Source organism: Eucalyptus grandis, chromosome 3, assembly GCF_016545825.1.
Source record: "Eucalyptus grandis isolate ANBG69807.140 chromosome 3, ASM1654582v1, whole genome shotgun sequence".
Lineage (NCBI taxonomy): Eukaryota > Viridiplantae > Streptophyta > Magnoliopsida > Myrtales > Myrtaceae > Eucalyptus > Eucalyptus grandis.
Window position 1 is genome coordinate 12,602,726 of NC_052614.1, and position 23,087 is coordinate 12,625,812.

Sequence of the window (23,087 nt, forward strand, 5' to 3'; positions counted from 1 at the left end):
CAAGAACGCTACATACACTTGATGCATGACACAACAACAAGAGCCTCCACATATCCCATCTCACAGTGACACACAAATGTAAAGCTCCCCTGTATGAGCAAAAGGCCATGATCGTGCTCACTCACCTTCAAGATCCATTTCTCCTTTGAGTAGAATCGCCCTCATCTTGTTTCTCACTTGGTTTCCTAGATCAAAATGCTCGTTGAGAAAGGTTCCGAAGAACTATCTAAGTTTGATCTGGAACACTCTGTTGTACCAAATTGAATGGAGTGTCATGTAAAACAGGTCGTACTTTACAGGCTTTGCATGCCATAGAAAATGCCGCTGAACCTTTCTTACTCTGAGCTGCATCTCCCGGTACTTCTCTTCTGGTATTGAAAGCAATGTGTTCTTCAGATTGGGAATGTCCTTCTCGGCCAGAATTATGGAGAAGGCCCCCCAATCGAGAACCTCAAAAAATGGCGGCACGAAGTTGTCGGATATTATCACCGGCACGCATTCGTAAAAGATGGCTTCGACCACACGTGGGCTGTTCACCTCATAACCCTTGGGGCATATGCAGTATTTACTACTCTTCATGTATCGGATGTAGCTCATCTTGCTTGCAACACCAGGAGGCATCGGACCAAAGATCTTCATATCGGGGTCTTTATCTTTCCAATGTTTAAGCAGAATTGTTCGTAAATACCCGTGATTGCTACCAGCATAAAAGGCAAGAATGCGCCTCTGAGACGGAGGTTTTCCACCAAGATCTCTGAGAGGATTTCTTGCAGAACGGACATATGTTTCCGGTAGAGACACATCTCTCCCTATTTTGAAGCCTGCAGTTACATCAGCGTTGCATAGTGCTTTGATGCATCGTTCCATGTGATGCCTTGTCTCGTAAGGAGCCTGAAACAAACCAACACTGGAAATAAGACTCGGGTGTGGAAAGGCTGATAGCATTGATAATCAAAAGAATTGCGATCACGCAAACTTTTACATCTCTATCAAAACATTTTAATGTAAGAAGCCCAGCTCAACACAGAACTTTTTAGTACTTCAAGTTCATCACAACTGGCTCTGCAAGCCACACAAATAAAGGAAACAAAACATCAACAGCGTACCCAGTCATGACAGGCCACCAAAAAATGATCGGCCCCTCCTGTTCTGTTGAAAAATGGGTATCTTGCTGATATCTTGTCAGTATACTGCTTTAGATATTGACGTAGGTTTGTCCGATTGTGAGAATTTCGAACATAAACTGCATATTCTAGCATTCGCGAACTGAATGGCATATAGAACAAGTGAGCTTTTCGAGGATCCTTCACTAGGAATTGCTTGTTCCCCTTCATCAGCTTCATAAACCATCCTTCTGAAGCATATAAGCCTTTGAGTATTGGTTGATGGAAGACGGGTCTTTCTCCTTCCTTGTAAATGTAGACTTTAAGAATCTGTTCCATGAGCTGGTAACTCCTAAAATACATTCAAAAATTTTCAATTTCAAATGAGAATCACAAGCATCCTTGCCTGCTATGTATGCACAAATATTGGAAAGAAAGATGTAGATCGGTCACAAATTTAACAAGACAAGATAATTGTAGCCTGAAGAGAAGGCCTGGACCTGTTGTTTATATTCTGTGCTTAGCCATCAACTTATACTCAAGCTAAGTAAAGTAAGTTCTGATAAAGGTCCAGTTCTCGTTGGCTTAGTGAAAAATAATTGCTGTGAACTTGTTGACATGGGAGCTACGGAGGCATCTCACAGTCGAATAGTAAAAGAGCTTGATTTAGCATCTCCATGTTTCTGGAAGTAAGTGGATAAGGTGAATAGCCACATAATTCACTACAGCTGCTCCAAGGACAAATTGAAACTAAAGCATCTTACTCAGGTCAATAAGCCAAAAAATAGCTCCTCATGATGACGCATCATCTATGCCCCCATAAAAGTGCAATTGCAGGCCATGAAATATTGGAACTTCTGTTTAGACAGTTAGTTGATAAAGGACTACACTGCATGGAAGCAGGAAATGGATTTTGAAACTTCCTGCAGCAATTACAAACAGCAACTGGCTGCTATACACAATTCTTATAGTACAATTCTAACTCAGCAGAGGCAAATCACTATAACTCCATCCTCTACTGTTGAGGCCTCCACTAACATGACTAAGATTAATAATGCTGAAGCAAAAATAAATGCAATTTAAGCACATCAGCATTCACTATGCAAGACACCTGAGTCAATTAGCAAACATGACTTTTCCTTCTCTCCATAACTTGCAAGTGAATTTTCACACTCGAATTAAATATGCTCACCTTATGAACATGGAAACATTCCGAAAAAGAGGGGAATAAAGTTCTTGATTGTTGATAGCAACTGAAGCATTCTCAATTTGCAGCTTGGCAGCTAAAATTTCCTGATCCCTTTTTGAGGACCATCTTGGCCTCTACAAGCACATAAGTCAGTTTAGATTTGCAGAAAAAGTGAGAGTTGTATTCTAATTCTTAGTCCTATTAGTGAAATGCTCATACCATTGAACGAGAAGATACTCGGCGCCGCACATATATATGGTTCATTTCCTCTATAGTTGTAACTGATTTAGGTGGCATATTACACCTCATTTTCTTCTTCCCTGGATTGATTGTAGCTGATGATTGGTCTTGCGAAGATGTACTAATATTTTGTGCACCAGCAGAATGAAAGGAATTACTTGCATTCCACATCAAGTCTTTCACATTGTTCGTGTCAGATGGTAGAGCCCTGGCAGGTGTGGCAGGTGGAGTAAGTGTTGTGGAATGGAACTCAGTTTCCAAATCTTTCAACGTTTCTTGAGGCAAACTCAAAGTTTCTGACTGACTATCACCTGACAATGTTCTATTGTCTAATTCCACAGTCAGCTCCAAAGAGACGCTATGTGTATCACTGGCCATGACTGGGACAAAAGTATGATTTTCAAATTCTCTGCCCTGCATTACCAGACTCTTGCTCGTATGCATGATTTTATCGGAGGACAAACCGCCCTCCTTCCTATTAGCTGCACCCATTTCAATCACATGATCAATGCTACCTTCAGGTGCGTTACTTTTCTGTTCTTGTCTGTCCACTCTATTCTGCCCATCATAATGCCCAATGTCCTCTCCACCATTAAAATTCTTATTGCTTTTAATCGCTCCAAGAAACACAAGAGCTTCTGCAGATTCTGAAACGTTGACTGTAAGAGGGTTGCGAACCATCACGGATTTTGCAGAGGAATGTGTGTTTGAGAAGGTGGCATTGTCAGCAGTCAAAATCTTTCGGTCGGGTAATAAAGACTGAAGAGCAGTTCCATACGGAAGCAGCAGAGACTGAAACATCAAGTGAGTAGTGGCAACTAATGCCACTAGAAAAAGCCATCTCCTATTTTTGCTTAGGAAGAGCCTTTGAAATTCAACGCAGAGCCTCATAGCAGGAAGGGGGGATCCACACCAACACATAAGTTCAACGAATCATCTTCCAAGGGAAAATGACACGCCCTTTTTTCAGTTCTGCAGCAAAAGTTGATGCTAAAATAGTCTCAGTGATGGGATACCCTGAAGGGGAAAGATAAAAGAAGAAAGAATTCTACAGGTAAAGCTTCAGAAAACCAACAATGAGTATCTAATGCAGGTATCTAGCACAAGTCACCACAAAGAGGCAAAAAGAACCGTAGGGTGAACACAATTGAAAGTTTGAAATGATTGTAGGCGATGACTAGATGCAAAAACATTACCAATTCCCTTAATGGAATGAAATCAACGTGCATGTAAATCATAAAGAAGCAATCGAAGCACTCGTTCTCAACGTCGACTGCGCATCACCCAACCACAGATCAACTGCAAATTTACTTGAATAAACACCAATACCAAGAACCATTATATGGAGAAAGAACTTTAATTGCTTTTCAAACAGGACATCCCCAGATATACCCTGAGCAAGTGCCCACCAAAATTTATCCAGGTAATATTGGGTCAACCCCAAATGAAGAAAATCTTATATGCCTCTGCAGCAGAGATACTATGTCAAGCCAAAAACACCGGGTTACATATTAATATACTGACATTGCGGCATAATTCAACCCAAGCAAGTGCAACGCAAGAATTTGAAGCGGACTCTGCGGGATTTTCTGCATTCAAGCAAATTCAGAAGCAAAATGAGAGAACAACTCTTACTCATCCCGAACCAGTGCGCATAGTTTGAAGCAGTGGCAGCGACGAGTCACCGAGACGAAGCAACCCAAAACTCCTCCGAACTCAGCAAGAAGCTTGAAACCCTAGAGAGATGCTCCTTCACCAAACTCCAACGCGATCAGAACACTGAAGAAAAGGAAAATGGCATCATGCTGAGCTGTTTGTGGAGGCAACACAACAATCAATGACGCAAGCCCAATTCAGACTCGAGCACGCGGCGCTGGGCTCCTCTCGCCGTCCTGACGAAAGCACGGAGAAACAGAGAATCTTGCATCACACCCACCAGGATTTTTTCAGTTTAAAATATGGGTTTCGCATGTTCAAGAAGACCCAGCAAAACAGTACAGTGAGCAGATTAGTTAACCACTAAACAAACCAAGAAACATTCCGATCCGTCCCCACGGTCAATTTGACCGTTCTTCTCGAACTGATCAAGTTGGATGGATTCGTGGGTCTTCTTCTTCGGCGAAATGCTTGCTATCCGCACTCGCGGTTGCAGATGTGTTCGACAGAAGTCACTCACTGTGGAGGGTTGAATGCTCTTTCAGAAGAGAGCATTTAATCAGAGGAGAGAGACGCTGTGGCCAGTGCGGTCGAATTGTCTTCTTGCTCATCAATGGCTATGCCCAGTGCCATCGATTTTTACCCTTTTCCACTTTCCCTCTGTTTTAGTTGCACGAGTCGCCAGCACCATCCGCGGGGCTTGGGCTTGCCTTTGCCGGGGACTCCTCGTCTTCTTCCTTCTTTTCTCGGAAGCTGTTTCGCTAGAACAAAGATGTTCCGAAACGGTGGTGTGGTCCGCGCCAAGATGTCCAACTATAGAAACAGAATTTCAGTTGCGCAGTTGTGGATTACCCTGGAATGTGTAGAGGTGAATGGATGGATTGATCGAATAAATTTGGTACATGTACTCAAGTTGATTTAGACAATTGAATTCATCATTTGCAATGGTCCAGATTCAATTTAGCATGTACTATCGTCAAGAAATGCACTGTAATTACATGGTTAAGGATGTATGCAGTTATCTTATGAAGAGTAGGAAGTTAATAGTTTTAACAATGTGCTAATTCATAATCTCGTCTTTATTTTTTTAAAGTCTGGTATGTAATGTAAAAATAATTAGTGAGAGTCTAGTTCTTAAAGGTGAATCTCGCTTTCCTCGTAGGAATATCAACTACGCGGATTTTACAGTGGACTATGTGTAGGCCTGCCGGTTCACATGAAGTAATTACCGACGACACACAAATCAGTGTCGTCCAGGGATAAACTTGTGACTTGTCCAACTACTCACATTGTTCACGAGCAGGTCGGCCAACCTTAATGTTAAAGGAATTAATGCACCTTTGATACGAAAACTCAAGATCCGTCCTCTAGAAAAGCCTCAGGTGTGTTGCCTAACACTATTTTTGAGATTTAAGATGTATTTTGCCTTTTTACTATAAGGGTTAACCTGTGAAGAGTTTGATTAGAACAGAACTGCTACCAAATGTTGTCAGCAAATGGACTACCACTCTTCACATGAAAGACTACTTCATTTCAGCTAGAAAGCACAGAAGAATCACCAATACTTTTCGCTAGCACACTGTCTGTCCGTCCCTGCGATTCTCCGCAAGCAACTGGACTGTTAATCGATCCTTCCAGAATAGCAGTCTTCAATTACGGTATCATATTTACAAAATCCGTGGTCATCGATCAAATCAAAAGTAAACTAAGGATTCCACGCTCCAGATGAGAAAAGAGGACAGCAGAACGAATCAATCATGTGCCTGCAGATTAATTCAAATCCTGTGAAAGCCACGTCTTTAACGGCCACGATTCAATGCTCACGAGCTAAGGCACAGTGGCTAATTAAGGCATATGACCCCCAATACGATCTTCATCTCTTGATTATTGACTTTCCAGTCTCTTGAAGAACCAAATCTTGTTTCCTTGGCTGATCAAGTACTTTGTAGTCTGTTGTTGGTACCCGCTTCGGCTGTACCAGAAGGCCAAAATGTTAGTGCGTCATCTGGCTTTTAGCTGAAAGATTCTGTTGTGCCATACTGAGTGGAGAACCATGTGAAACAAGTCGTATTTGGTGGGCTTTTTGTGCCAAATGAAATGCTTCTGCACCATTCTAACTCCCATCTGCATCCGCAGGTACTCTTCTTCAGGAATGGATAGCAGGATGTCTCTCAAATTTGGAAGGTCACTCTCTTTCACAAACAAGGAGAATGCCTCCCAGTTCAAAACCTCGAAGAAAGGAGGCACATAATTGTCTGATATTATAACAGGGATGCACTCGTAGAAAATGGCCTCAACTATGCGGGGTGTGTGAACTTCATAACCTCTGGCACAAATGCAGTACTTGCTGCTTTTCATGTATTCCCGATAAGCTCTTTTGCCATCGATATCACGAGGCATTGGCCCCAAGATTTTCATGTCTGCTTCCTTGTTCTCCCAGTAATGGCGCAGAATTGGCCGGAGATAACCGTGCATGCCTCCTGCAAAAAAGGCCAGGAAAGATCGTTCTAAGGGGGGTTTACCACCGATATCTCTTACAGGATCCTCCACTGAGCGCACATATGTCACTGGCAGAGTAGTGTCCTTGCCAATTTTGAATCCTCTGGCGACATTCGCATTGCAGAGAGCTCGAATGCAATTCCCCATAGGTTGTCCGGTTATTTTGGGTGCCTGAAAAGCCATATATCATGTTAGCTTAAGAATTACCCAGAAAACTTGGCTTTTGCTTAGTTCAAATCAGTTCTAACATTATTACCCCGTACGCTAACTTTCTTTTCTATCCTCATTTTCATTTCTATCCAATCAAGACAATGAAGCATTTGAAATGATACTTTTCATTTTTTTGGAATCATATTCCTGAAGTCTAAAGCCATCTGACGAATAGATAAATAGCTTGTAATTGGTAATGACCTGTAATAGGTTCCAAGACGTGATAATCTAGTAGGCCATGGTATTCTTATAAGCAAGATCAAGAAAGCTACTTCAAAAATTAAATATTACTTAAGAGGGTTATATTGTTCTGGCTTAATAACCATAGTAATAAGCAAAATCAAGAAAGCTGCTTCAGAAAGTAAATCTTAGAATGGTTACACATGCGTACCCAGTCATGACAAGCGACAAGAAAGTGATTCGCTCCTCTGCTTCTATTCCAGAAGCGATATTTACCAGAGATCAGATTGACATAGTTCTTGAGATAACCCTCTAGATCTCTGTGACTCTGTGAGTTGTTATTTTCTAGTGTGTTCCTTAGCATTCGTGAGCTAAAGGGCAGGTAAAACAGGTGTGCTTTTCTTGGATCCCTCACAACAAATTTCTTGTTTCCCTCAATTAGTTTCATAAACCACCCTTCAGAGGAGTATATTCCCCTCATCTTTGGCTGATGAAATATGGGTTTCTCTCCTTCCCGGTAGACATAAACTTTAAGCATTTTCTCCATCAATTCATAGCTCCTGCAAACAAAACAAAGTAGCTGCGTAAAATAAACTCAAAAAGGACATTTGCTCCATTCATGAAGAGCATCTGCAGTCCGTGACATGAGCAACAATAAAAGGAAACAGTTCATGAAACCCTCCATTGGCAAACAGACAAAGTAGAATCTCCACAAAAAAGATAAGTCTTATCAAGGTCCCTCACAAAGAGCTTTTGTTAGAAGTTTTATTCTTGGTTGACTATAAAAAATCAAAGGCATCTTAGATACTGTTTAACAATTGAATTAACTGTACATAACTAAATACACCTGTACAAATTTACCAGTCTAATCCAAGAATTTTGAAGGGATTCATGTTTTCCAACTATGAATAAAGAGGGCATCTCAACAATTGAGACCATATACATAAGCCCCGACTGACATGCATTACAAAACACCAGAGAGGGTTTAACTACCTTTTAAACTGGGAAATATTTCTGAAAACATAACCTCTGAGCCCCGCAGTATCGGCCATAATAGGAGCCTTCTGGATCTCTAACTTTGCATATAGAAGTTCGCGATCGCGGACAGAAGACTGTCTTGGTCGCTACTGCCAACAAAAAACACTAGTCATACTATGACATAATCACATTTGCCCCCTTGGCAACTTTCATCTTCAAATTCAAAGTCATACCAAGGAATTCGAAGAACCAGCACTGTCTCTCAACATAGATATCATGTCTGATAATAACATAGGCTTCACGTTTAACCTCTTCAATGCTCTAGCCATTGTAGACTTGTCATCAAGGGTCGCAGATACAACTCGTAGCTTGTTGGCATTTCTCTTCACTTCTCCCTTGGTTGGACTTCTGAAATTGCTTATATTGGAGGAATCTGTCTGAAAGTCTGAGATAGATCTTAAATCTGCATCCTCATCTGGTACACCCTGTGCAGGAAATTTAGCTGGTAAAAGTGGTAGAGAAGCAAAATCTGCAGATGACACAATGTCTTTTCCTGCATCTTCTACCTCTCTTGAAATGGCAATCAGGTTGGTACTCTCCTCCACAGTAGACGCAGCATTTACATTGTCATTGTTTCCAGTCTGCAAATCCTTCTCATAGCGGATACTCATCATAGATATGGAGTTTTCATTCAAGTTGCTACTTTTATGATGTGAGAAAATGTCACGTGAGTTCCTATGAGCCTTGTCCGAATTTTTCACTCCAATATTCTGAGAGCCGCTCTTTTCCTCCAAATCAGAGCCAGCAACCTCATCAGACTCCTCATGCAATATGTAAGAGTCAGGTGATTTCGAGTTGTCCATGATGGTGGCATTGCTCATTACCACAACTGTCGAACCAACACCTCCCCCGATGGCAAATTCAAATCCTGTTCTCCAATGAGGGAGTGTGGAGTATTGAAACACAACTAAAGCTGTGATGAATATGCCAGTGATGAACAGCAGCCTCCTCATTTTTACAAAAACAAAACCTTAAGATCAAAAGCAGCAATCTCCAAGTTCTTTATTTATTCAATTAGTTTCCAAAGTAACAGAGCTGATGAGTTCTTCTGCTTATACTCCTACAACAGAGGTGTCCGAAATCCCACGACCTGAAAAATTAAAGGAATAAGTAGCTATCAACAAAGGAAAGACAGCCTCACGAGGCACGGATCTGATGTCTGCAAATAAAATTCAACCTAGACCATAAAACCAAACGACGACTCCGAAGAAGGAGACCATTTTATAAATCAACCCCCTTTCACGTACACACCCATTAACCAATTGGTTATCCCTGGTGCTCCCTGCTCGCTTAAACTCGAAACCGAAACATCATCACACCCAAAGCCATGATCTTGGCAAGTATCCAAGAGCACAATTCAAAACCCCAGAACTTGTTATGAGAGCCAGTCCCTTTTAAACGACGAGGCAGCCATTACTCATCTCGATCCTCTCAAGCTCAATCCTAAAGGGGCAAGCTTTGGGTGGAACCGTATTCAGTCAATTTGAGCAAGAACACGATACAGTATCTTAACTGACGCGAACTTGAAGATACATTCACTTCCATTGACACTCCTCGGAAGGTTTTAACTTTTTAAAGATAACATCAGCAAATCTTGCCAGCACGAGCGAATTAAACCGCTGCAGCTGAGAAGGAAGAACTCTAGCCACAAAGAAGGAAAATGGGGAAAGCTGCAGAGATCAGGAGAGGGAGGTTTCGAGTCATTGGTTCAGCTTTTCGTTGTTAGACAAGAATGGGTACCTGCGAAGTTCGCTGTACTGCACTTTGAGCTCGTTTTGAGTGTTGTCGGTCACCGTGCTGCGACCATGGGCTTCGGAAGCGAAAGCAGTCGTCGAGACGAGAGAAGGCAGACTGACACTCTTAACAACGATTGACCGTGTTAGGGAATATACAGCGGGTTCGAACGAAGTAGTAAAACTAGTTTGCTTATTGCTGTTATGGGATAGTCTTAAATATCGGTTAATGTACACCTATAACAAATTTAACTCAAACTATTTTTTTATCATAAAAAATTCTAAACCGGTATACATGTGACAAATTTATCCCGACTGACCATAAAAAAATCATAAATTTGTACATTTATGTCAAATTTACCCCAAATTAATTTATTCGATCATAAAAAACTCTAAAATTAGATAAATACCACAAAAAAATCACAAAAATTATAAACTGTGACAAACGAAGTGTAAAATCTCAAAGTAGTATACCAGTAAATTATCACGTGTCATTTAACTTAATTAAAATTTAACAAAAACTGATAGAGGGTAAATTTGTCATAAGTATAGTAGTTTGGGGTAAATTTATCAAAGATATACCAGTTTGGGATTTTTAGGGCGCGCATGACAAAATTTATATTTCTCGATTTATCTTTTTCTACTGCATTAGAACAAGTTTAGAACATAAATCCGTTTAGTAACACATTTGATTTCTCTTTTAAACAGATTTTTATTCCGAAATAGAGAAATCGAAGAAATCGAAACTGGAATTTTTAACTTCTTAGTTTCGAAATAGAAATCGAAGCTAAAATCAAACCATATAAAAGAAGCTTGTGTTTTCTTGCTAACTTAATTCACTCATAACCACAACTTCATAAATTATTGCTAATTTTCTTTTTCTTATTTTGCTCGTGTTTTTTTTTTTCAAATTTTTTTTGATAACTTCCGAAAGGCAATCGAATGGGTTTCCAATTTTAAAAAACGACCAAAGTTCTTAAATGCTTACTTAAAAACAATGGGCATCTTTCCTCCTAGAAAGAGCATGTGCATGGCCAATTGAAGAAAAAGTTCTTACGTAATAGATGAATAAAAAACGTACCTAGAAATTTAACCTTGTTTCTTTATGGATTCAAAATTCTTGCAAAATCAAAATAATTAGATTGTTACACAATGTTGAATTTTAATTCGAAAGCAAGAGATTCAAGAGAATCTCTCTCTTTGCTATGCAATGGCTATTAAAGGTTCATTGAGCAATAATAAAGAAATTAGGGATGAGCAATTGGATTGATTCAATTCAAGAATCAAAATAAACCGACCTTCCCCCGATTGGTTCCTAACCATAAACGCTACTTCAAGGTAGAATTCTCATATATTCCTTGACACCATCAATTTTGTTTTGTTGATAATCTTGTATAATACTAGTCTTTGATAAAATGATAGGGCTGTATAGGCACCATTGATGGCATCCATATTCATGCTTTCGCAGTACTTATCTGAACCTATGCAAGATGAGCTTGCAAACAATACATTGATTGAGGAGGGAAACCAAATAAATACGCTTAAGAAAACCATTGTCAATAAAATGACAAGGGATAATAATATGTCAGAAATTTCATGAAATTGTATTTTCAAATTTTGTAATGTATTAGTATTATTTCAACTATTATTTTGTATTTGAGGATTTCCAATGTTGTTTTAGTATTATTTCGACTATTATTTTGTATTTCAAGATTTCCTATGTTGTTATCTAATCAATTTCTATTCCTAGAAATAGAAATTTTATTATATTATCAAACGGATTTCTGTTTCAGAAATAGAAATTTTGAGTTGTTATCAAACGGGTTTCTTTGCTCAAAAACTTGTCCGAGGAGTAGAAATTGAGAAATTGATTTCTGGCCAAAAATCAATTTCTGTTTCAGAAATTTTGTCATGCACAACCTTAGTGATCAAAAAAATAGTTTTGAGTAAATTTGTCATAAGTGTCCTAATTTAGGTTTTTAGAGTATTAACCCTAAATATTTTACTCTATTCATTTACTCCTAAGACTTGCGATTTCAATGCACTTTAGATCTTTTCATTGTCTCCGCTGATTTTAATGAAATAAATGCCAAGTGAATTTTTTTTTTTTTTTTTTTTTTATCGTTTGTAATCTTACATGACGAGCACATAAAAAATAATAATAAAAAACCAACAACAAACAAGTGAGACTTAACATAAATGAAAAATTACGAAAAACAAAAGGGAAGGATAGGGAGAAGGGGCCATAGGTTTATTGGCGAGGCCAAAAGACATTGCTGAGGTCCACTAAAGTTATCAGTTAGGGTGTGTTTGGAAAGGTTTTCCCAAAGCCCCTTGGGCATCCTTAGGACAAATAGAGTGTGTTTGGAAAATTTTTTTGAATCCCATTTCCCAAATACAAGCTTTCTAAAGGCTAAAAACCCAAAGCAGGTGAGGGCGTAGATGCCTTGGGCTTTTGCTTTGTGGGCATGCTGAGCTACTATTCATCTTCTTCTTCGAGTTATTGTTCATCTTCTTCTTTGAGCTATTGTTCATCTTATACTTTATTCTCTATTGAATAGGACCGATATGGCTACAAGTCATGAAGCACTGACACTTTTCAGGAGTCTTTGTGTTGTGTTAGACATTCCGACACGTGTTCGATACTCTCCGATACTCAAATAACATGTGTTGGGAAATATGATACCTAGTTAATTTTCCCGACACTCTCCAATACTCGAGTTGGAATTCTGATATGCGAGTTTCCAACACGTGGGGTCAATTTTAAAAAATTTCAATAAATGATGGGTCAAAATGTATATATGCGAAAAAAATAAAAACACAATATTTATTATAAATAACTAATATTCTCTTCTTCTTCTTTTTTTTTACTTCTTATGATACACAATTCACCACTCAATTTTTTTCTCTTCTTATCTCGACACGTCGACACATAAGTCTAAAATGTAAATTGCTTGTTTTTCTCTCTCCAAGTTTTATGAATTATTGGAATAGAGTTTAATTTATCAAATTGAAACAATGAATGATACTAATAAATAGTTGATTAATGTTTTTAGTATAAATTCATTCTAGCCTTTTATTATTATTTTTATTATTTGTGAATTTATATCAAAATAATCATAAAATGATAAATTATTATGTGTATGTAAAAATATACATTTAACATACAACGTGCAACGTGTCCCAAAATATTGGAATGATTTGTTTTTAAAGAAACGATGTGTCAGCGTGTCATGTCGTGTCGCGTGTTTCATGTCGGTGTCGGTGCTACTTAAGCTGCAAGTGGTCGCCGGCGAAGGGTAGGTGGTCGAGCGACCCCCGGCGACCTAGCGCGAACTCGCTATGATCCAGATCTGGGTCGCTGGAGGTCATGCAACCTCGTCGCGACCTAGATTTGGGTTGCCAAAGGTCATGAGACCTCGCCGAGCATGTCCTAAATTTGGGTTGTTGGGTCACTGATCGTGTGACCCACTTCTGACGACCCAATGTGACCTCATTGCGACCTAGATCTAGATGGCGTGTGTCCTAGATCTCGGTCACCGGTTGTGAGACCCACCTCTGGTGACCCAGATTTGGATCGCCAGAGATCGTGCAACCTCGGCGGGTGCAACCTAGATCTGGGTCGTGGCGAGGTCACGCGAAGATTGAGCCTACTTGTTGGTGCCATCATTAGGGGTCACCTGACCCTAGGCGGCCCTCATTGGTGATCTTCAAGGGTTGCCTGACCCCAAGTGGCCCTTGCCGGTTGTCTTCGAGGGCCGCTTGAGGTCTTGCAACCTCATATGTCAGTCATCGGTAATAGATTTCGATTTGCAGGCGGCCACCTACTCTTGCCGGCTAACTTTTTTATTTTTCTTTTGACAAATTTTTTTAACCATAAAAGTCTTTTGTAAATATAATATTCCCAAACATTATTTTGCTCAAAAGTACTTTACAATGGACTTTCATATTACAATTTAATAAACACAATTTGCATTTTGAAAAACTTCTTTAACTTAAAGTCTTACATTTTCCTAAAAATCCAACCAAACACACCCTTAGTTTTGCTGAGATATATAGTCCAAAATCAAATGTAAACAATTAGAGAAAAATTGACAATTTCATAAGAAGTGTTATTCAGTCGCCTGTACATTACTGGAAAAAAAGAAGAAGAAGTCACCGGTCAATTTTTTACCAACAGATTTTTGGTAATTGCCAACATTTATTAAAATTTATCAACAAAGAAAATTCCATATTTTTTGGCATAGGACAATAAAACTTTGCATGCCATCTAATTAGATAAGCCATGGGTTACAAAAACGAAAAAAAAGAATGAACAGATGAAGCTTTAGTAAACCGACGATCTTCATCTCAAGAGAAATTGGTAAATCACTCTAATTAAGATTGGTAATCTTTTTTAGAAAAAAACTTAAATGTATGAGTTGTTAAGAAATGCAAATAAAAGTTTGTAAACATAAAAAAAAAAAAAAAAGGTTGGCAAATTGAAATAAAACCAAATATTGTCAGGAAGTAATTCATCTTAGAGTTGGTTATGCAATACTGTGTGGTAGTTAATGGGAGAAATGTTAATAAGTTATGCTAGTTTAGGTAATCATCGAAAAGAGTTGATAAATGTAAGACGTTGCTAGTCAAAACAAATCAAAATTGATAACTTAATAGAAAAATTGATAAATAATGGAAACAAAAACAAAGGATGGTAACGAACTCACATGAAAATTGATAATGCGCAAAACTTAGTTTAATATGACGAAGTTGGTATATTACTCCTGTTCAAATGGATAATTTTGTGCAAGAGTTAGTAAATTCAAACCTTTGGAAACTTATGCAAATAAAAATAGATAAATAAGTACAAAATTGCTGATTTCCAAACTATTAAAAAGAGTTGGTAATCTCATAAAAGTGTTAGTAAGTTGCCAATAGACTACTTGAAGAAAAAGTTACGGATAATTTTTTTACCAAATATTTAAACCCTTATCAATACTTTATTTAAATTAACTAGGACGCAAAAAATTTACATTTTTTTATATGAAATAGTAGAACTTTACAAGTCATCTAATTAGATGAGTCACACGTTACAAAAAAAAAAAGAAAAAGAAAAAGAAAAAGAAAAAAACAAATGGACCTGGAGTAAATCGATATTCCTTTCCTTCTTTAATTTTTGTAAGATAATCCCGTGTTGATGCAATATTTCCTACAATTAGTAAAATCATAGAATGATATGTGATTACTATCTTCAAACAGTGTATGTATTACTTTTGGCTTTATAACTTATATTATAAAAATATTAGATAATCCCCCCCCCAAAAAAAAAAAAAAAAAAAAAAAAAAGAAAAAAAAAGATCACCATGTTGTATGAGTAGACAAGCGATAAAAACAAGTATAAAAGCCATAAAATTGGAAAAGGTAAGTGATTCTCTTGGCACTATCTGATAATCTCGAGACTCTCCTATTGGCCTTTATCCTAATTAGGAAAATTAGGATTGTAACGACAAAGCACGGAGTACATCTTTTCAAGTATCCTAAATAAACCCTAACACTACTGATTACTCCAAGATTGACACAACTTACATATATTATTGAATATCTCCATGGTTGTTTTGGGTCTAGTAATATATCACCACGATGACTTTCAAGTAACTTTCCAACCTGAGAAAATTTGAGTTTTCTATCGTAAGACTTTTATTTTGCTACGGCAAAAGGCAACTCTATAGACCTATATAAATATATATATTTACATGCTTATAATTTCATAAGCTGTGAAAAAGTCGACATGGAGAGAAGTCCCCGTCAAAGCAATTTCTCCTCCACAAGCGTTGCTTTCTCTGAAGAGCCCAAAGAAAGACTCCAAGCATCACTGCTTCTTTCCATATTGAAGGACATGGAGTTGAACAAAGAGCAAGGAGTCCGACCAATGCAACAACATAGGCAATCGAAAACCATTCAAGCTAGTTCATGTCCAAGTCGGCCACAGTATGATCCACAACACTCAGCGACCGGACTCCACTTGGTTCGGATCGTGAACACGCTTATTGACTCGATCGGAGATTGCAGCGAGCCATTCGAGAAGCAATTGACGACAAGCGACATCATTGGCATTCAGAGCCGGCTGCTCGTGAACAAAACGGACTTTGCAACATCTATCTTGCCCTTGCTCGAGAAGGGTGACGACATTGAGGTGGGAATTCCGGTGAAGACGTTTAATCCAGCGGGGAAGGCGTATCCTATGACGTTCAAAATTTGGTGCGGCAGGTCGCATGTAATCACTAGCGGGTGGAATTTATTCGTTAAGGATAACCGATTGGAGGTTTCGGATATCGTTAGGGTATGGGCTTTTCGCGACGTCTGGACCCGAGAGTTATGCCTCTTGATTTCTAGTAGAAAGCCGGAGGTGCAGCAGCCGATTGAAAAGGAGGAGACGTGAACTGATGGACCAGGGTACGTCAAGTTGAAGCCAGGGTTAGAGGTCCTTTCTTTGACTTGGGTTGATGAGATTTTTGCTGTACATAGTGCGTTTATTTTCTGTAGCTTATTATCGTGGATTAGCTAGGCGATAGCGTTTTGAGTGTAAATTGGTTAACTTTGGCCAGCCATTGATTCGGTGCATATGACATATTTTCTGATGAAAAATATCATGAATCAAAGAGGTGGCAAATTCTCAAAGTATCCTGGTTTTCGTTCTACATGTATAAGCTAATTTTAATAGTTACGGCAACATCATTTAAATTTGGTGTTGAATTGGTTAGTTCTTCTGAGTATAACTATTCATCTAAGACTTGAGCATGTCTTTAAAAGACTTCATCTTGGTTCAAATCCGGACCTAAGGTCTTTCAAGATATAAAGCACCAAAAGGGTATTCCCTCCTTTTAGGAATACAAAGGTACAAAACGAGATTGGGGGGAATAGATTGTGTAGGCATTGGTACTTTAAAATAAGGAACACCGATTGATAGCTCACATCATTAGAGGAAAAGTGTGATTGGCCCTTTTTGATTGGCTACAACCCTTGTTTTGATGCGGTTACCCTATAACAGACACTAGTGATCCAAGACAGGCTTGTTACCAAGTATAAATCATCTTCTGACTATAACTATTCATCTTAATGATTGGTGATCCAAAAAACGTTCATGGAGCTTGTGTAGCTAAAAATAGATCCAAGTATTATTATCTTTTAAGCTTTGCCTCTCTATTTCTCTCCCTTTCTAAGTTTCAGCTTTTGTCGTCTCTTCAACTTTTGGAGGGGAGGGATTTGACTTAGTTCTCTTCCTCCCCTCTTTAATTGATTTCCCTTTTATTTTCTCTTGTTTCTTTTATTGCTCTTTCAATCTTAGATGCAGGAGTTTTTCTCTTTGATCTAACTCTAGATTTAGGAGTTTTAATAAATAAGTACTCCATTTCCAGCTTCAATAATATTCGCAGCAAATTAAATATCAAATATGTGCTCTTGCTAAATGGCTTGCTCTCTTAGATGCGGGAGTTTTTCCTCTTTGATCTAACTCTAGATTTAGGAGTTTTAATAAATAAGTACTCCATTTCCAGCTTCAATAATTTTCACAGCAAATTAAATATCAAATATGTGCTCTTGCTAAATGGCTTGCTCTCACAACTATCATATCTGAGTTTGTTGAACATGTTTATATTATTTTTGTGAAAGTAGGTGTACATCACTGAAACGCAATAATCGTAACTACAGATGAAGATTCTGACGTGTGCTTATCACCGATAATGATATGTGATTTGGTGTTTGGCTGTTGATCCTTTTGCTTGATGCAGTCATATAGATTTGTTCTTGAAGGACGAGCGTGCGATGATCTTTACCAACCAAGCTCAAACCATGCTCTGATAATAAATATTGATTTATGATTTTTTGTTTATTTTGGAGCTCTACAAGCCTAGCTTGTTATGATGACTTTTGAGATTTCCTATGCATCCTTTTTTCATGTACTATTTTGGTAATAAATGAAAATTTCTTTTGACAAAAAAAATAAAATTGATGTAATAGAAAGTGCAAGAACTTTTGAAAATTTATCATTTTTTCAAAAGTACGATAATTACAAACTTCATTGGTTACTTACTGAATTCATTTATCATATTTTCTTGCAAGTTGCTAGGCAAATTTTGCAACAGGATCATAAATTAGGGAAAATCATCCAAAAAGTCTTAAATCTTTTGTATGGTGACCAATTTAGCTTAAACACTTTGATTGTGCTAATTAAGTTATAAAATTTTTGACAACTTATCAATTTAAACATAATTCTATTAATTGCATTAATTTAGTCTTAAAACTTTTAATGATTTGCCAATTTATACCTAAATCTTTTAACGATTTGTTAATCTAATCATTTTGGTCAATTTTAGTAAAAAACCATTGATGTGGCAGTCTAGTCAATATCAGCTGTCCTATGTGGCTCGATAGGCAATGTTGTAGATAATTTTTGCAATTTGTTGAATATTTTCTTTCTTTCTTTTACTTTACTTTACTTTTTTCTTTTTTTCCCTTCGTTGACCTTAGGCAAGGGCCTAAGACCAAAGACCTCCACTGGCCATTAACAAAGCCTAGCAATGGCTAGCGATGGGAAAAAGGGAAAGAGAAAAGAAAAGGATAAAAAAAAAAAAGAAACATAATTCATAAAATGAAAAAATAATGCAAAATTATGCACGTTAACACCAACCGTACCACGTAGGACAGTCCATACTAATTAGACTGCGACGTAAGTGATTTTAGGTCAAAATTGACTAGAATGACTAAATTGACAAATCAATAAAGGTTTATGACTAAATTGACATATTATCAAAATGTTTAAGACTATATAAGCACATTAAATTGGCAAGTTGTCAAAAGGTTTAGTATTTGATTAATATAATTGAAAGATTTAAGATCTAATTGACCGTCATCCAATAGATTTAGGAGTTTTTGGACAGTTTTCTCTCATAAACTACTTCTGTAAATGTGGTCCCTACGTTGATAAAATTGACAAATAAATAATAATGCATGTTCCTAGTTGAATATATATCGTTAAATCCCTTTACAAGTTACTAATTCCACTAGTAGTATTTGATTTGACATGGTAAATTTGTAGGAGGATATTATAATTCACTATCAAACTTGACAATATAATTTTTCATATTGTTGGTAAATTACTAACTGCAAAGCGGGCCGGTAAGCTGCCAATCTCGAAAGCCGACCGACAAGATTTTGAAATTTTCAAGAAAATTCATGATACTACGATGCAAGGAAGATCGTCAGTTTTTTCTCTATGAAACATTAGACTTATCCTATATTTTGAGTTCCACCCAATTCCAAGACGATTTCGAGAGAATTTTCTAATGGCATGTGCCAGGAACTGACTGTTACCTAACAAATATTTCCTTCCCTCAGTAAGATCTAATAAGAATCTCTAGAGAGCCACGCAAATGCCTAGTCACGATTAAAGTTGAATTGCCGCTTTCGGCTTCCGTGGCGCTTCTTTGATGGACAACTCTTTCTACATTATTGACATAATTACTATAAAAAAAGGAGACATAATTGAACACGATTCAAGATGCCTAGCATGGACAAACCTATTATCGTAAGGGCCACGCACGTACTGTCTTGATCTCTCATGCTGGTGTCACCCTCATCTCCTCTATTTTGACTTTTGTCACAGGCTGTGATCATCCTGCATGTGCAGCCTCTAAAAGCTATGCTGATTTATATCTACCCTTGCGTATGTTGCTAACAGATGTGGTCTGTATTTTCCCTTTTTTTTATAGGGTTGAGATGAGATCGGTGCTTCTAATGGCGGTTGGATGTCTGGACATTTGTCGCTGACCGTGACATATTGATAGTCGCTTCCTTGGCCAAGAAGCTGACAACGTATTTTGGTTCCTATGATGTTGTACTAGTGCATTAAGTTAGCTCGAGCATTTTAGATCTGTTTTTGTCATTTCAATATTCGAATTCATACGGTTTTTCTAAATCTCAAATGCCCGCTTACTGTTTTCTTGGACACGTGTGCAAATTAAATCTCTGTGGTCACTACGGTTGCTAAAATTGAGCATGTAACCGTCTACTTTTAAAAATTTAACTACCCCAGTTAGGTAGAGTTATTGGGACGATGAGAACTTGAAGGGTGGAGCCCATTGGCCGAGAAGGTCTATACAATTCTGCGTATAGAGAAAATGAAAATCCATGGATAGTTGGGAAATATGAAATTGAACTTGAAGACCTAAACCTTTGATACCAAGTGAAATCAAAAGTTGTATTTATGAATATTCTGAAGTTTAAGCCACTAGAGAATGAACTCGGATTGTCCTTGTATATCCCATTAGTAATGGATAAAGGTCCTCCTTTTGATTTTCCTTATTAGAACATTTGCGTATTATTTTTTTTTTGGCCATTTTTAGACTCACTTTAATCAGGTGAGCTGAGCACATTCATAAAGTAAATCAGGTGGCTCTGAAAATGAAATTTGCAGGTCACAAACCAAGCATTTGAAGGATACTGTATAAGCTCAATCAGGTTGCTTGACTTCATAATCGCGTGGTCGAGTAGGGTTCAGGATCAACTGGTTTGGTTTGCAGCTCTCTGTTTATGCTATTTAATTGTATGTTCGCATGCGCATGTATAGATAAACTCATCGATAATATATGCAAACTATATATAAATATGTAAGTATGCCGCGTATGTCACCACTTGTGTCTTTGACATGCTACATATAACACCTAAATAGACGTGTACTAGCATAATCTACTAGTGAAATGGTAATGCTAGATGGATGAAGCTGTGACTTTGTGAAAAGAGTTTCACCAGATTAGCAGTTCACATTTTCTGATTATGGTTGGACTAGGCGTTTAGAATGCATACTTCCGTCAAGTGATTAAGATATTTGATGTGAAAGCAGGCACATCTCCATGTTGATTCGTGGTTATAAAAAGACGAGGAAGCCGCAACATATCAATGCAATGGTAATGCTTTAATCATGGTTCTGGAAATTACTATGGGGGGGGTAACGAGGGTTCTTAAAGCACTCCTTCGACATTTCCTATAGGAAGATACTTTGATTTTCAAATTGACGTTTCTAATAACACACCGAAAATAATGCATTGAAAATCTATAAACTTTCAATATTAGATTGCATAATAAGTGTCTCGAGAGTGTGTGTCGATAAAATGCTTCGTTAATATTTGTGGCAGCAGATAGCCCATTCATGGTGTTACTATAAAAAATTGGTTTGGTAGGATGAGATAAACATGCATTTAAATTAGTCCTTTATGCAATTTTCTGGAAAAATGCCTCCATTTCGCCGACCCTCTTCAAGTCAAATGCCAAACTTGTGTGCCATCATCAACCTCACCCACCTCTAGATCACTAACTTTTTTCTAACGCCACTTGTTAAGCCACGAAATGGTTTATTATATTTGGGCAGACACGGAAACGGCCTAGGAACAAACCCAGAAAATCAGAGACCTCAAACCACCCCATTTAAAAATGCTCGAACGGCTTATGTCTCTAGGCTTTCTTATCAGAATGCCAGGGCATAAAACTTAGAATCCTGGGCGAAAGTAAGAAACTTTCCTGGCACTCCAGATGAATCAAGTGAATGTCCTCGTTTGGGTCTCACTTCTTGCTCGCTTGTTCTTACAAGTTCAAGCACAAAGCTCATATGGCCAGGACAATTTCTCATCCTCATCACAAGACATGGTCTCCAATTTCCAGCCAAGCCTCGCCGTCGTCATCGGCATACTCTCTGTAATGTTCTCCGTCACCTTTGTCCTGCTAGTGTATGCGAAGTTCTGCCACCGGGCTGGGTCTACTACTGCCGGCAGCGGTGATCAAGAGAACCCTGCGGCGCTCACGAGATCGAGGTCGAGGTTCTCAGGCATCGACAAGACTGTGATTGAGTCCCTCCCTTTCTTCAGGTTCTCCTCGCTCAAGGGATCGAAACAAGGGCTAGAGTGCGCGGTGTGCTTGTCCAAGTTCGAAGACATTGAGATTCTCCGGTTACTCCCCAAGTGCAGGCATGCATTCCACATCGATTGCATCGATTATTGGCTTGAGAAGCACTCAAGCTGCCCGCTCTGCCGGCACAAAGTCAGTGCCGAGGACCCAGCAAATTTCACCTATACGAATAGCATGAGGCTGATGAGCCAATCTGATATGAGACAAGATTCCAACTTGGAGCTGTTCGTTCAGAGAGAGGCAGGGATTCAAGGATCATCATCGCGATTCAGCATCGGGAGCAGTTTTCGGAAGATTTTCAAGAGCAACAAGGAAGAGGAGATCCAAGAAGAGGCCGAGAAGCAGAAGATCCTGCACAAGTTCAACCACAGGATCATAGCATCCGATGTTGTCCTCAAGAACCGGTGGAGCAACGTGAGCTCTTCCGATCTAATGTTCCTCAATTCGGAGATGCTAAACGACCTCTCAAGCAATAGATTCTCTTCCCTAGAACTGGAAGGCACAGGACAAGCCGCCACGACCGCGGCGCGGACATTTGAAAGTGGTGAGATAATGAAGATCAAGGAGGAGATGGATAGGAAGAGATTGTTTGAGAGCAAGTTGAGCTCAATTGACAAGAACAGTTTGGTCTCGGTCCCCGGGCATCCTTCCACGGCCCCTGTAGAATCAGGCTCAGTTCAGCAATCGAAGATTATGTTGCCAGCAGATAAGAGATCAATGTCAGAGATAACTGGCGTGTCGAGGTTTGGAGATTCGAGTGCAAGGAATAGACATAGAGAGATGTCTTTAATTGAGGGTGGTGATTTTAAGGATGAGAGGATGCGGCAGATATGGTTGCCAATTGCTAGAAGGACAGTTCAGTGGTTTGCCAATAGAGAAAGGAGGTCTCAAAACACCCACAGCCAAACACAAACTACAGTCCCAGATGTGTAACGCTTGCTGACCCAATCTTCAAATACTCTTTTTCATTTTCATATATTCTTTCCTTTTTGGAAGCTCTTTTTGGGTCTCTTTTTTCTGCTTCATGATCTTGGCCTCTTTTACGATTTGAATACAGAGAGAAAATCTCGACTGAATCGACATTTGAAATTGCTCTTTGTAATTAATTGAATCAGTTGTCTGCAGATTTAAGAAAACAACCAGCTTAATGCCGCCGTTTGATGTTGGCCATCAATAATGTCCCCTGAACTATGTTTCTGCTGAGGACAGATGCAAGAACGTGCCACTGTCTGAAGACTGAAACCTCTGAGCATCGCAAAGGGAAAAAGGCCCCCAATACCGGGAAGCCGTTTTCGCCGTTTT

The 23,087-nt window shown here is 38.6% G+C and overlaps 5 protein-coding genes across 7 annotated transcripts; 3 read left to right on the forward strand and 2 right to left on the reverse strand.

The window, feature by feature from the left end:
- Window positions 1-264: 264 nt before the first annotated feature.
- On the forward strand, window positions 265-638 carry LOC120292128. The gene is given in 2 exon segments (XM_039310066.1): window positions 265-354; window positions 356-638. Coding segments are annotated over 2 exon segments (240 nt in total). The 3' UTR covers window positions 506-638.
- A 1,653-nt stretch (window positions 639-2,291) lies between these two features.
- On the reverse strand, window positions 2,292-3,423 carry LOC104436582. Its single transcript, XM_039309310.1, has 2 exons — window positions 2,512-3,423; window positions 2,292-2,426 (listed from the first exon to the last, which is right to left on the reverse strand). Exons 1-2 carry the CDS (start codon window positions 3,421-3,423, stop codon window positions 2,292-2,294), a joined length of 1,047 nt encoding a protein of 348 aa, XP_039165244.1.
- A 2,275-nt stretch (window positions 3,424-5,698) lies between these two features.
- Window positions 5,699-10,014, reverse strand: LOC104436583 (probable glycosyltransferase At3g07620). Of its 3 annotated transcripts, XM_039308057.1 has the most exons (6): window positions 9,856-10,013; window positions 8,622-9,205; window positions 8,289-8,540; window positions 8,071-8,201; window positions 7,289-7,637; window positions 5,699-6,858 (listed from the first exon to the last, which is right to left on the reverse strand). In XM_039308057.1, the coding sequence occupies exons 2-6, from the start codon at window positions 9,066-9,068 to the stop codon at window positions 6,190-6,192; spliced, it is 1,848 nt and encodes a 615-aa protein (XP_039163991.1). In that variant the 5' UTR covers window positions 9,069-9,205; window positions 9,856-10,013; the 3' UTR covers window positions 5,699-6,189. The 3 variants fall into 3 exon arrangements, with proteins under 3 accessions (XP_039163991.1, XP_010047716.2, XP_039163990.1); XM_010049414.3 differs by having other exon boundaries at window positions 8,289-9,205; window positions 9,856-10,014; XM_039308056.1 differs by having other exon boundaries at window positions 8,289-9,756; window positions 9,856-10,014.
- Window positions 10,015-15,618: 5,604 nt separating this feature from the next.
- LOC104439058 (putative B3 domain-containing protein At4g03160) lies at window positions 15,619-16,269 on the forward strand. Its single transcript, XM_010052177.1, has one exon. The coding sequence runs from the start codon at window positions 15,619-15,621 to the stop codon at window positions 16,267-16,269; it is 651 nt and encodes a 216-aa protein (XP_010050479.1).
- A 4,916-nt stretch (window positions 16,270-21,185) lies between these two features.
- Window positions 21,186-22,887, forward strand: LOC104436584 (E3 ubiquitin-protein ligase ATL42). Its single transcript, XM_010049417.3, has one exon. It carries the CDS (start codon window positions 21,414-21,416, stop codon window positions 22,716-22,718), a length of 1,305 nt encoding a protein of 434 aa, XP_010047719.2. The 5' UTR covers window positions 21,186-21,413; the 3' UTR covers window positions 22,719-22,887.
- The last annotated feature ends 200 nt before the right edge of the window (window positions 22,888-23,087 follow it).